The 15,027-nt window shown below is 40.3% G+C and overlaps 1 protein-coding gene across 1 annotated transcript in view; it reads left to right on the top strand.

Moving 5' to 3' along the window:
* Positions 1-13,988, top strand: part of EMCN (endomucin) — a 29,456-nt gene extending 15,468 nt beyond the window's left edge. Inside the window, exons 8-12 of the mRNA XM_065736191.1 lie at positions 238-333; positions 1,783-1,807; positions 2,810-2,871; positions 12,013-12,086; positions 13,240-13,988. Coding sequence (XP_065592263.1) covers positions 238-333; positions 1,783-1,807; positions 2,810-2,871; positions 12,013-12,086; positions 13,240-13,245 — 263 coding nt within the window. The 3' untranslated portion in view covers positions 13,246-13,988. The remainder of the gene's footprint in view (positions 1-237; positions 334-1,782; positions 1,808-2,809; positions 2,872-12,012; positions 12,087-13,239) is intronic.
* Positions 13,989-15,027: the final 1,039 nt, after the last annotated feature.

Genomic DNA, 15,027 nt, shown 5'->3' with positions numbered 1-15,027 from the left:
ATTGCATGTATAAAAAAGTTGTTTCTGCAATAGGGCCACCCACATCAGGGGCAAATCTTGCAGCCACTGATTAGGATTACACAGGTCCCACTGGGGCAGGTGCTGAGCCCTGCAGAAGCCTGAGTGAAGGCAGCACCTTAGGGTGTGGGTTGTGTATGGGTCCAGGAGCCTCTCACCCTGGTACATTATGGTGCCTGGGCAAGTAAGTGATAAAATGATGTTTTGCCTCTCTTGCAGGTGTTATCCTGCCCATTGTTATTGCCTTGATTGTCATTACCCTCTCTGCCTTCTTGCTGGTGGCCTTGTACAGAGTGTGCCACAAGAAAACTCCAGGTATTTGGTTGACCTTCTCTGAGCAAAGGGAAGAAAAAATGTCAGTGTGCTTATACTAAAACTTCTCTGGAGTCTTTTTAGATTACTGTAACTGGAGATGCCGCAGTAGTCTGATAGGAAACATTGTATTTCAGAGTATTTTACCTGAAGTGGGAAAGCAGCACTTCATTATCAAAATCAGTAGGAAGAACAGAAGAAGCAAAAATATCTGTGTTTTTTTGGGGGGAATATATAATGCTGTGAAGATTTTTGCTTGTCCTTTTGCAGCTGCTAAGAGCTAAAAAAACAGCTGCACTAACATGATCAGTCAGTCAGATAGAAAAAGAAGGTGAAAACAAGTTTGGAGTTGCTGTTCAGCACAATCACTTGAAGTTCATTTTATCTCTATTCCAAGTAAAAGCAAAGAAAACGTCAATGGTTTCCTTTAGGAAATACCTGAAACATGAGTAAAATTTTCTAGTTACAGTGTATTCATGGATACAAAACCGCTGAGCAAACAGTACTTCCAGAAATAGTTGCTTTTGACAGATCAGCTAAAACCAGTATAAATTTCATGCCGTCCATGAGATATTTAAGGTAATGAAAATGTAATTCCATTAAATCTCATTTGCTGGGTATTTCAGAGGGTTGACAAAGCTGGCCACAGGAGAGTGCAATTTTCCATTAAGTGAAAAAACAACCAAACATATCTGAGTCCTGACTGTGAGTTGGCATGAGTTAGGAGCTCTGTGCAGAGCCTCGGCGGTGAAATCACTGGGGCTTGGTATACAAAATCGCAGCAGGGTGTGGAAGCTGTAGAGCAAGGCAAACCAAGTTAGCCAATGGCGTGGAAATCAGAACAAAACAAAAAGCAGAGGGTGTGCTGCCTGTTTAGGAAATTATTGAATTTTCAGGGTAAAGATATTAGGTGAAGCTTGTTTTCTTGCCAGCCTCCCCACACACAAATGCCAATGCTCACAGTACTGGCAAATTCACCTGAAAACAAGAGGAGGCAGTGACAGTGACCTGCAGTCCATCTGTGGATGGGAGCTAGCTCTGTGCAAGCTAGGTTGCCCCACCCCATCCATCTGCCCACAGTTGGGTGTAAGGAGAAAACAAGTTTGGTGGATGTTTTATTTTGTATAGAAGTCCCTTCTTCACTGTCTAGGATGACAGGCTATGTTACTTGTTGGGCAAACCCCAATGCAGCTCACAGGCTGTTCTGTGCACTGCCTCCTCCCCCCCACATTCTGTATGAGTTGTTTCATGCTCAAGAACCACTGTCAGCATGGTGATCTTTAGGGAGGATGAATGAAAAGACAGACAATTACCATCCACTCTGGTTGTCTTAACATAATTAAACACTACAGAGTCACAACTAAGCCTTCTGCTAGCAGCAGCAGCAATAGATGAGTTTAAATGTTTTGCTTAACTGAGCTCAAATGACCCTAACTTTGTTCCTTTTTTCAGACAGACAAGAGAACGGTACCGAACAGTAGGTCAAATTTTTTTTTTGCATTCCTGTGAGATGTGTTGGAGGGCACTTGCGAGTGCAGCAAATTCTGCATGTGATTCTATCATCTTTCTCTACGAAACATAATAAGCAGTTGCTACGCAAAGGGAACAATGTTGCTGAAGGCATCATGCTTGCAGCTATTGTAAACCTGTATGCATGATAACAGATGTCCATGATAGCATGGACAGAAACTGTGCCTTATGCTGTGCTCACTTAATTTTCCCCCCTTCTTCCCTTCCATTTCTTTTTTTTTTCCTCTCCATTTATTCTTTGTTCCTCAAATTGTTTCCCATCATTTCGTATTCCTCTGTCCTGTCTTCTCTCCAGCTGCCCAGTTGCACAGCCTCTGTCAAAATGCCCAGAGTGGTTGTGGGGTCTCCTTCTCTGGAGACATTCAAAACTTACCTAGATACGTTCCTGGGTGGCCTAATCTAGGTGGTCCTGCTCCTGCAGGGAACTGGACTAGACGATCTTTTGAGGTCCCTTCTAATCCCTGACGTTCTGTGATTCTGTGAAAATGATACTGGCATAAGCAGGAGAATGAAATGAAGAAAGATCTATTAAAGAAAACATACCAAAGGCTGTTAGATCTGGATGTGGTTTTGCATGACCAAAACCATTTGGGCAGGTGGTTTACCTACAGTCTCCAACTTTCCTGAAATCTAAGGTGTTTCTTGCAATCTGCCACAACTATAAGCCCTGCATTGGCTGAGAAAAAAGGATATCTCAAGCTTCTTCTATGAATGTACTTCTTTGGTTGGGCACTGAACCTGGACTTGTGTGAGCTGATCTATCACATGTTTTAAGGGAGGAGTCATCTCAGAGCCTTTGGTGTATGGTGTTAGCCATTGATAAGACTCATGCACAACGCCCTGTAAAACTCATCTCAAGCCTCTAGATAGTGATCTTTGAGTAGCTTTAAGCTGAGCAGCATGTCAGAGCTGCATGCTCACTATGCCTCATGTCTTCTGTCACCAACAGGGCGCAGTCAGATAAAGAAGGTGTTAAACTTCTGTCTGTGAAGACAACTTCTGCTGAGACTGGTGAGTGATTCTTCCATGCTTGGGGATGTCATTTCCAACAGCAAAACCATCCTCACTTCGTCTTGGGTTAAAGTCACCACAAGGGTTCCCTCACAGAGGAAAGCACCAAAACGGAGCCTGTAGAGCTGTAGCACAGCTGTACTGTGCAGTGTCAGTGTCTGGGAGTGAGAAATATGACTGTTACAGGGGAAAACCTTTTTTTTTTTTTAACTCTTCCATGGTAAGTGATCTACAGCTAGACATGTTCAGGAGTAACCAAAATAGTGATATTTATCAGTTAGATTTTGTGTAGACAAGGATGTTTGTCCATTGATAATATTCCAGTGGCCAAAAGGGTTGGGAGTAAATGTGTGGCCTTGCATCCAGTCACCCTATATATTCAAAATCCTTCTTTTGTCATAAAAACCTAGTCTTGTCATACTCTCCCCTGTGCTTCACTGATCCAGTTTCTTGCAAAATGTGTGTGTAATAAAAGCTGAAAGGAGTGAAGGTTACAGTTAATGTACAAAAAAGAAATGGAAATCTCACCGATACAAGCAAGAGATGGAGGCAACTATAGGTTCTACAAAAGTGGAGCAGCACAAAATAGCACTGAGGCAGAACAAGATTCTGTCTAACCTGATTCCCAGTTATTTAAAACAAACAAACAAACAAAAAAACAAATTTAAACTTCTCATGGTAATTCTTCATATAGTTAAACATATGGCAACTCGTTTTGTCAGCTGCATAGTCCTACTTTTGTTGCCACTTTCCCTATAGAAGTCCTCCAGGAACAACACTCTTACTTTATCCAACTTTTTAATGTTTCCGCTTCCCTCACTGACATTTCAGAGGTTGCTCAATAGCTGCTTTCCTCTTCTTCTAAATCTTTGGGAAATTCTCTGTAATACAAATGTAAATAATGTTCTGACACCTAAGTGACTGTGATTCAGTCTCATGATTAGGGAAATTATGTATTTTTACAGTTATATGTCTTTGAGAATTGATGTTTTTCTCTGTTTTAAGGGGCATGGAGCTGAAGGCATGTTTGCATTAGAATCATAACATTCTTTCTGAAAACTGAGTGAAGCCTGAGACCAGGATTCGTTGATGTTTTTTGACTGATTCTGCCCTCAGACCACTTTCAATAGGAAAGTAAATTCAGCAGCAGCAGCAGCTATTTTGCAGAGTGTAAATGAGGCAGGACCAAGGCACATTGTTCTTCACAAGATGAGGTCTGATGCTGTTAATCAGCTGCTGACTTACCAAGTGTCTGAATTTCTTCCATCCAGAGAATGCTTGATTTTCTTCTATACTCAAGTGTGATGTATGCATGTTATAATTGGAAGGTATGAGTCATAGCCACTTACAAGACAAGATTCTTGCCCTCTTCTCATTAATACAATTCATATTTAAAACAGCTACTGCTCTTGAATTTTAACAGCTTTACAGGTTTCAAAATTAAACATGCTTTCACCAAAATTGAAGTCCTGCTTTTCCCCAGCGTTGGAGAAGCACTCAACTTCTAAAAATTAAAAACACTCTGAAAGAAAGGCCTGTTTCCTTCCAGAAATATTCATCACACATACAGATATTTTCAAATATGTTGGGGTGCCTGTCCGTGTGAATAAGACCTACTTGCTCTGTTAAAATCTCAGGGTTTAGGCAAGAACATCTTGTACAGGCACATAAAAGCATGGAAAATGCCTGACTTATCTGGTCTCTCTCACAACTGCTGAAGCTATCACTTCTCTATGTGTTCGTTTTCCTTTCTAGATGCATAAAAGCCAGGTCAACTGAAGGGGGAATTCAACTGATCAGAAAGCATGTTATAGTGGCCTCTGGTTGTATGTGCAAACCAGATTATAAAATGTTTTGACTAATGCAAGAAATCTCTTAGAAAAAGCCTCAGGCTCACAACCAGACCCTTAGCATCTTCCTGTTGTCAATAGGCTATCCGGTCACCTGAACCTGAGCGTGCACATGACAAAGTTCTGCTTTTGTATGTATTCAAATGAAGTCTTTTTAGAATTTATATATTTTTTTTAATTTTTATTCTTCCAAACAGAAGATTTTGTGACTGTCCAATTGTGAAAAAATGTTTAGAAAAATATTTTATACAAAACATGTAAGTATACAACCAACAACTCCTCTCAGACTGGTAACCTAGAAAAACCCAGTGCTGGCGATGTGCATGGCATGACCTGATCAAAGCGTGTGGCTATTTTACACATCTAAACAACTGAGCCAGTTGCATATGGTCAAGTTAGAAGACACATATGTCCAAAAGGTTATTTATCCTATTTATCTTATCTTGATCAGAACTTAGCTGATCTCCAGAAATTCGCTGACTACTGAAGAGTCTTATCTTAGGAATCTGAAAAAAAGAGAATTAGGTTCTGACATAAATTAAAAGAAAAATAAGGGCTTTTTTTCAGAGCCATAGATGAATTAAATTTAATCAAAAATATCCTTTCAAGTACCTACAATTAATGTTAATAATACAGGAAAAGAACAGTGTTAAATTAAGACTGAGCTGAAGTAATGTAATGTAATGAGGCAAATATCAGAGGTACTAGGTAAAAGTGAGCTCCATCACTCCTATTTTTAAAAACTCTTGTTAGAAATATGACTTTCTGATGGCTATGAGCTCTAAGGCACTATTTAGTAAGAGGAAATCTAAAGCAAAAAGAAAGAACAAGGAGGCAAAACCAGACACTGAATTTTTCATGTATACTTGCCAGTAAACTGCAGCAGCTGATGCAAGGTAAGTGCCTGTTATATGGTAACTGCTGAGTCATAGCCTGAACCTCTGATTGAGAAGCTGGAGAAAAGACTGGGTCAACTTTGGGAGCACAGGTGAAGTCAATTCACCTGTGCCACCAGAAGGGATGGAGCTAGGCTCAACCCCTCTTAGACCTCATTTAAGGACTTAGTGATGCTGAGGTGATCCCTCCTTTATGGAGTTTTTTTCTGTGATCCTTGATCCTTGGAGATGGGAGAGCCTTCTATTTTCTTCTTCTTTTTTTTTTTTTTTTTTGTAGCATCTTCTCACTGCACTGGTCCTGACGCCATTACACCACTACACCTGTACATGCAACTTACGTGAAAACTCAGCTTGGAGCTTGGATAAGTGCTTAGGATACTGAGTGGTTTTGAAAGCTTTGCACTAATGTGCAAATACAGGACCTATTACAGCTATTCTATGTTGAGTGTATAAGCAAATTTAGATCAGCTTCTCCTAGGGAAAATGAATAATCTCATACAATGTAGAGCTTAAAAAAAATCTACCTGCAAAAATATTTCTTCTTTGGGATTCTATATAGCCCACAGACCTGCAAGTGGTAGATATATTGCAATGAATATAATATGATGAATTTTACGTGATGACTAAGAGCTCAATACCAACATATGTGATGTTAGAGGTCAAGAATTGCCTATCTTGAAAGCATACCTTGTTTTCACTGTGATAATTGTTGCATATTTCACATATTTGCATAAATCCAGCATAGGTATTGATCATAAAAAAAATGCTGGGGAATGGACATTCCTTAGTAACAGAAAGGCTGAGGAATAGGAACTGGAGTAAGGCTACTCTGTATGTATGTGTGATGTGTGATGGAAATATTAATACCTGAGTAATGATTGGACAAGTTTATTTTCTGGACTTTGCCTGGAGTACCCATTCTAAAAGGTATTAAGGGCAATTCATTGGTTCATTAATCAGTATCAAGTCTCACAGGAATGTGGCAGGTGACAATATTTTGGAGTTGTTAGGAGTAGTCCTTGTGCCTAAGCATAAGGTGATCCATTCGGGTATTTTCTAATCCATGTGTGCCTGTTTGCTATAGCAGAGAAGGATATGCCTTTCTTGGTTTTTAGAGGTGTTTTCTGTTCTGAGTTAAATGTTATGGAAGGATGTTAACAGTGAGCCGAAGCTGATGTGTCTTAAATTTTGGTGAACTGCCTGGAATGAAAGGTGGGTTGAGAAGGGTCCTTGCTATATGTACTTAGAAGCATTAGGGCTTTCCAAAATACTAACTGTGAACATAAATGGAAATTCAAGAGTTGCTAATAAGCAAAGCTGAGAAAATATTTCAGGCAACCATGGACACTTGAGAAGAGGCCTGGCCTGTCACATGCAAAAGACCTTTAGTTCATTGTAATCACTTTGGAGAAGGCAATCAATCTATCTGCAGAGGTGCACTCTGATGGAAGTATAGTGTAAAATAGAACAAACCAAGGACATAGATCAAGTAGCAATCCCAAGCGATCAACACCTCTTCCAAAAGCTACTGCTTCCTAACCTGCCATAGCAGTGGATGGTGGCTGAGTGCTGAAATGATCACCAAACAAATAAAAAAAATAAAATAAAAAAAAAAAAACATTCTCTTGTTCAGCACAAGAAATTGCTTTGGCTGTGGAAATGCACATGAAGTTCAGCATGTGATGAGACATCTCACTGTGTTGTTGGGGTTTGGACCAGGAAAATACTGTGGTCTTCTGAGGTGATGAGGCTGAATGATGGCATCTTCATCACTGTTTTCCATAAATTTCCAAATGCTGAGAATGTTTAATTATGCTGTCTCATACATCAAATAATTCATTTGGCTGTAGTATAATGGAACAAACCTGGAGCTGTTGCAGAAGATTTTTCCTCTTTGGTTTCTCTTATGCTGAGCACATCCAAGCACAGACCATGGATTTTAAAGAGGTAAGAAACTTTTGGTTTTGCCTCATTAGGAGCTCAGCCCAGGGAAACTTGCTTCTGTTGAAGTGAGTTGGGCTGTGTAAAACATGACCCCACCATGGGGTTTCTCTGCATCTGCTGGGAGTTTAATATCTCTCTCATTATGTCTAGGATCCGGGTACATGCATCCAGCCATGTCTCTATGTCACTGAAGCATCCCTTGCAACCTCCTCTCCCTTGTCAGATAAGCAGAGCAGGTCAGCAGAAAGCAACCTGCCAATATGCTGCACACTTGTGAGTGGTAAGAGCTGATGTTGCTTCTAATTTGGGAATATGATTTTTTTTTTCATCTTTTATGAATAGTGTTCTGTGTCCTATTTTTTTTCCTGGCAGGTAGAAAACCTAGAAGCTGCTTCACAGAAAACTGTTCTCCACCATCAAAGAGTTAGAGAAGTACCTGCTTCCCTTTCCTTCTTTCTCATTTCCTCGTATTTGACATTTTTAGCCTTGTATTGTATATTGTATAATGACCTGAAGTTGTAGTTTCTTTCATTATAGAAACAGAAGAATAAACTTTCCAAGCTTTTTACTTCTCATGGCTTGATTCAGTATATGTTTACTCGCACCTCAAAGCTCTGGTTGCACACATTCAGGCTGAGAATGTGGGGCAAAACTACAGTCAAAAACACTAAATATCATGAACTCCTTCTGTGTTTGCACTTCTAACTCAGTTTCTGAGCTGTGCATGTTTGCAAGGGTTTTCCAAGCAGCCTTACAATCAGAGGCTGCTGAGGATGTGATGATGTTTATGTCTGTGGAGTGTCTGCTACCTTTCCATGCTGCTTTCTGAGATGTTCCTCTGCTGGGGAGCACCCTCTATCCTGTTGAGGGAGTTTGCAGGTTGTGCAGGGGGTCATGGGTGCAGCTGGGCACTGGGTTCCATTTAGCACTGCCCTCCTGTATCACTGGTTGCCTCTCATTTTAGTTCTGCATGGTCAAGACAAATATTTTTGTTACTGGGTCTACAGAAGTAGTTTTATACTTTGATGAAAAAAATAGATCTCTTCAGTAGTCTTTTCTTCAGAATGAAAAGCTTGCTTTAACTCTGCTTCAAAACTGATTTCCTTTTACAAATGATTTCTCAGCAGCAGATATTATAGTGAAATAGCAGTGCAAGTCATTTCTTTCTTAGAGACAGTGTAACTGAGATGTACTGCAACTTATTTTTTAAATCAAAGCTTATTTTTATGTCCTTTTCTTCTTCCAGCCTTCCCACAGAAGTTACAGTTGGCTTTGACCAGGTCAAAATCCTTCTATACTCATGACAGTATGACCTGTTAATTCTCATTCATAATTCTGTTCTACACTCTATGCATCTTCCAAATAATATATTCAGATTCTGAATCAAATTAAAAAAAAAATCAAAAACTAGAGGGATTAATATAAAAGCCTGCTGCAAAGGTGAAGCAAAGAAATGTTTGTTTCAGATTTTCAAAATTGATCTTATACAATCTGTAATTTCACCTGACTGTACACTCACTTGTTAATCATATATACTAGCATCAGGGCACAACATATAGTCAAAAATGAGAATGTTTGTTAGAATAAAAAAACAATTACTGTGCATGTGAGATTTTAATCAATCAGAAAACCTGGCATTTTCATTGCAGTGCTTTTACTTCCCTGGTTAAACCTTGAGTTTTGCAGAGGCCTCAGTATCTGTGTGCTGTCTACTTCCTATGCGCTCAGAACAAATACGTTGAAGAGTCAGAAGCTACAAAGATCAAAATAACTCCTAGTCTCTCTTCCCCTTCTATCAAAAAGAGACTGCTTCAAGTAGAACATGTACAGAGTGCATCCTATTTCCAGCTTCCTTTGGGAGTCCACTGCTAGGTCTCCAGAGGAAGTATCCTGTGGATGCTCCCACGGGAGGCTGTGCATATGCAACCCCCATTTCTGACAACAGCTGGCAGAAGATGTCAAGGAAAGATGAGAAACAGAGGGACGTGGACGCATCCTCTGCTTCATCCTTGTAGTACCCTTAAACCAGAGGTTGTATGTCTAACAGTACTCTAGCTTTTACTGCCATTAGTTTATCCTATCCCCTTTGGCATCTACAGCGTCTTGTGGCTAGAAGTTAGGCAGTTTAACTACAGTTCTGTGTTATGTTACAGTAATGTATAAGACTTCACAGTGCCAATGTCTTTATTTACAATCCAGTTTCAGACAGAAATCAACAAAGCAGACGCAACACTGGAGGATGAGAGAGAGAGAGTAAAAGGTTTGATAGAAGGATTCATTGGTTACCTGCCCACAAAAACTTACATGTTGGTATCAGTCTAATTTCATTTTCCAAATATTGTCAGAGGCCTCTTTCTCAACCTGTGCATCATGTCTTTCAGTTTTTGTAGAAGCGCGGGATATATTTGAGGTTGGCTTCTCCCTGCCCTCTGCCAACCTCTCTGAGTTCACAGCTCCTCCTCCAGCAGGAGAAGCCCCACAGTCGAGGCAGAACTGCAGGTAACGTGGGTCAAGTTGCAGTCATATCTTCCTCACCAGCACCACTTGGTCACTGTACAAGCCAATCTCTGCTGGGTCCCTTCATCTTGCAGTTACTCGATGACTTAGCAGAACAAATATGCAGTGATCTTTCAACCTATTATCATAGCAGCACAGAGTGGTTTGGCTTGGAAGGAACTTTACAGACTACCTAGGAGTTCCAACCCACCTGCTATGGGCAGGGACACCTCCCACTTAGACCAGGGACCCATCCAGCACATCTCCAGCTTCTTTTGTCAACAAGTTCCAGTACCTTACCACAAGTGAGTTATTGCCATAATACATATAAAATTGAATCAAGTGACACTAGAAGCAAGATGCTGTATAGCATTACTGAGAGAAGGTGGTGGTTCAAGTCTCTCTTGAAACTTTCCATCTAGTTTGCAACACTATCGTTTGTGTATGTCACCCTTCACTAGATGCATAACCCGAAATTAACACAACCCAATTTTCCACTGCTTTTGGTGTCTGGTGATATTTGTACATACCCTCTCTCTCATCACAGTCTTCAAAATATGCAGGTGATCTGTCTATTCTGGTTGAGAGCACTACCGTCATGCTGCATATTTTCTCCTTTGGCCACACAATTCAGTGGGAAATAATTCCTTCAGTCAGTTTAAAATATCATCCGTTCTAGGCAAACACTAAACACAAATGTTTGGATTTTATTTCTCTCATGGGAAACATGGTCTAATCCACTGTCTTTAGTGAGTTATGGTTTTGGTGGCAAATTTGGTTTTCAGCAGTCTTGGAATTTATTTCTTTCACTTACGGCTATTTTGAGATCAATAAAAACGTCTTCCCACTTGCAACTAACTTGAATGTTGTTGTTAATTTGCTTTGTGCTGTGGCTGGATATTTAGTACAGCATTAAGGCACTGAGCCATTAAACTCCAAAACTGTCCTAGATGCTTCCCTGTGTAGTCTCAAGGTATACTGCAGTCACATAGCTAGAACTGCTTGTTACCCATGTTACTCCTGATCAGGGAACATCTATGTGATTATTTCCTCCTCAGTGCATCATCACTCTGTCTTCATCACCAAGTGGTTCATTGGCACTAATTATTGTAGACACCATAATGCAAATACCTTCAGACACATTTGCAGTCTCAGAGCCTCCCATCAGACAGTCACTGACAGTACATGGAGATTCTGACCACAGCAACAGTTGATGGCAGCTCACACTGCCCATGGGTTTATGTGTTTAGCACCAGGAAACCCAGACAGACCCTAAAGCAGCAACTCATTTTACATTCTGATCCAAAGCCTGTTGAGATCAATGGTATTTACCTGGGGAGATGTCCTTAGATGTGTTGCTTTACCTCTGTGCAAAGTATGTGCCTCCCGTAAAAGTCTGCCTCACAGCCCAGCAGAGCAACCGATAACACAGTACTGATATTTATTACAGCTAGTGAATATTATTTCCCCATGGTAAAATATATCAATCTTGTTGAAATGCTTCTTTTTCTTTCTACCAGAATACTTTCCTGTTCTCCTAAAATTTCATATGAATTATTGAAGTAGTTGCTGAAGGCCTTTTTAATTGAAATTTAATACCATCAGAACTTCTGAAGCACTAACGTAGCAACTTATAATGTGTTTTGAAATAATTTTATCCAAAACTGAACGCTTGGGAAGTGAGCACATTCCAGTACATTATTGTTGAACAATAGTCAGTGCTTCTCAGTGAAGTTTATTGTGGTAGTAACACACCACTGAGACCACACTGTAGGGAGAATACACAACATGACACCCAGGGAGCAGTGAGGATCTACTGTGTGACAGTTTTTTCCGTCTAAGCCTGACAAGGAGACAGGCTAGTGCATGCAGTGGCTGGTGATGTGCTGCTGCTGGACTCATTAGTCTTCTCCCTGTATGTTTAACTGATGCAAGACATATTTTATGTTTCTTAGGAGAGAATTCATCTCAGGGGAAGAATAAAACTCGACAGTGTGATGATTCTTCTTCAAACTTCAGCAATAAATATGTAAGTTTTTTACTTTTGTTTTATGTTCTGTTACGTTAGTACCTGTTAGTCTGGGTAAACTTTTTGGTCTCAGTATTGTGCTGTAGAAGTTAAAAAAAGGGGTTAAAAATACAAAACAAATTGAGCAATGACTTAGACAAAGCTCAGCTTGTACAGTTCATCCAGAACAAGAGACCCAGGCAAACTGAGGCCGCAGAAGTCCATGGCAGCTGAAGAAGCTGCCACCACGCAGAGGTAGACCTTAATGGACTTAGCATTTGGCTTTAACTGTTCCTTTTTTGGTTGTAATTTCCTAGTCAAAATTTCTTTCTGAAAAGGATATCACAAAAAGACGTAGAAGATTTTTTAAGGCAGTTGCCCACAAGAAAGGAACTCAGACATTCAGCACTTTTGGTTTCATGACAAGGCTGTAGCTGTTCCACATTTTGCAAAAGCAAGTACTCTCACAGAGGTGCTTTACTGTGCCTTAAGCTTCTTGACTGCCAACATACAGAACTGTGTTGGACAAAGCTGTTACATATACAGAGGCAAGGACCATCAAGAGCACCTATTAAAGCTGCTGTTTAAGATATAGGTGCCACATTTGCCTTCATGCATGAAGCTTTCCCTAGCACCACAATCTGTCTGTTTCCCATAGAGTTGCTTCTCTTGAAGTTGAAGAAATGGGGAAGGATGTGCTGAGAAAATGGGTGTCAGAGCATATCATGGGAGGGAGTGGGCAGAGGCAACTGTGGTGGGTCCAGTCAAAGCCCAGCTTTGCACTATCACTGCAGGATGGAGTCCCCTAGAATGTGTCATCATCTTCCACTGAGAGATCTGATTGACCAGAAACACAAAGAGACATCTTTGAATTTTTTGACTTGTTCTCATATCCCTAGAGAATGCCCAACCTGATCTTTCCTTATGCCAACAGCAAGGATAAAATAAGCTAATCTGTCCCTTGAATTAGAATATCAGAATGTAATGTCACCTACATTACTGAAAATCCAGAGCTGACTCTGTGTGGCTGCTGGACAATTTCCTGGATTATGGATTTAGTCCCTGTTATCTGCACCATATTGGATTTACTGTGTATCACTCACTTCCGCTTACTACTACATTCCTAAGCAATCTTGCCTGGAACAATAATCTTGAGATATTTTTGTCATTTCAGATGTGAAGCAGCCTAGTTTAAAACAACGTGCAGGAACATTCCACTAAGGTTGCAATGCCACAGGAACTGTGGAGCAGCTGAAGCTTTTTGCCAGGCAGGACACTTGTGCTAATGACCAGCCCTTGACTCCTAAGCCTCAAGTGCCTCCTGTCCCTTCTGGAATGACGTGCTTTTTTGATGGCTTAATAACTGGTATATCACATGTATTTATTATGTTCTCATATAGTAGAAGAAGGAAAACTCTCAAGAAGGTTGAAGAGCATGTTTGCATAGTCATTATTACAAGAATTTTCTGTACCTACAGGAAGGAATATGTTAACATACTTTGTTGAACTTATGGTATTTAGGGTTCTTTTAATTGTATGTAGCAAAGTATAAACATGGCCAGACCCTTGAAACATTACTGGGCATTACTGGGCCAACTGCCGCTATGAAATTTAATTCAGTGACTTCCTGGAGACTCCTCACTGTAGCACACGCCTTATTTGTCATAAATGTTTACAGGATGGGATGCCTGGGTGAAATGCTGAAGCGTGTGCTTTGTTTCTGTGAAGGGTGAGAATATGCTTTGCACTGAGGTTTTGTGTTTTTGTTTTGTTTTTCTATAAATTGCTGAAGATGGTCCTTGTAATATAGCAGGCAACACAGTGAATTTTCTCCTGTTCCTTGGCTAACCACTGCATTTTGCATGCTGTGAATTACTCCTCTGTGAGCTGAGGTGTCTGGTGGGGATCGGCAGGAAAAACAATTCTGCATTTGGAGTAATGCATGGGATTCCTGTTGGCTACCGTGTAACTCTGGAAGTTTAAGGAGTGTTTCAAGTGATGATTACAGATTCTTATTTGTACAGAGCTGATGCTGCAAAAATATCAAGTAGTGCTTCTACCTGCATATATCCTACTCTGCTAGAACTGTAAATGTTCGAAAATTGTATTAATGTAAGCATCTGCTCAGCCTCAGTCCACTGGCTCTGGCAATGTGCTGAGAAGCTCCATCATTGTACTGGGGAAAGAAAAGGAGACAATTGGTGGTGTAAGTAGGGGGCTGAAAGCCAGACCAGCAATTTGAGTTGTGATACCACTGATACATTGCTTTTGAGAAAACTTATCTCTCCAATTTCCCTCTGTGGGGTAAGAGAACTTAACTAGCAGTGTGACAAGAGGTTGAATGTATTTGTTAGTTCATATTTATACTCAAAGGCAGAGAGTTAATTTCCCTAATTTTGGCTCTTATTTCATCTGTGATGGATCTAATCCTCCATATTAGCAGCACCAAGAATAATTGTGATGAAGTTTTGTAAAAGTTGAGGAATGAACAAGGGCACTCCATGCTGCAGCTGAACGTCTATGGTCTGTCAGCCCTTGGGTTGCTTCGGAGCAGAGGAGTTATGTACCTGCTTTAGAAATGCCAGGTTGCCTAAAATACACCAGTTAGCATCTGCACCTACTCAGATTCCTGATTGCTGAAGTTTCCAATGAAAAAAGAAGGCAATCATTGTGCATTTTCATGCTGATTTAAAAAAAATATTTTTTGTGGCATGTTGCATCCTACAGAAAGGGCAGTGGAAAAGAGCAGAGGAACATTATGAAAAAATACTTGTATGTGTAAAATTTGTTCAGTACCTCCATGATGTGTCAAGAAGAGAAAACAACAACCTATTAAAAGTTATTACCTTTATTAAAAGGCTCTATTTTTCTCTTTGCAGAAATGCAGTTCATTACCTGTGCCTAGCACCAGAGTTGACCACTGTGCTGCACTGCTGTGGTAGGGTGAGCTGAGCAGATTGCT

This window comes from Cyrtonyx montezumae, unplaced genomic scaffold (genome assembly GCF_038088225.1).
Source record: "Cyrtonyx montezumae isolate F1298 unplaced genomic scaffold, pur_monq_1.0 scaffold_2, whole genome shotgun sequence".
NCBI classification, from domain to species: domain Eukaryota; kingdom Metazoa; phylum Chordata; class Aves; order Galliformes; family Odontophoridae; genus Cyrtonyx; species Cyrtonyx montezumae.
The sequence above is the reverse complement of the archived record's forward strand: the minus strand, read 5'-3'. Positions and strand labels throughout refer to the sequence as shown.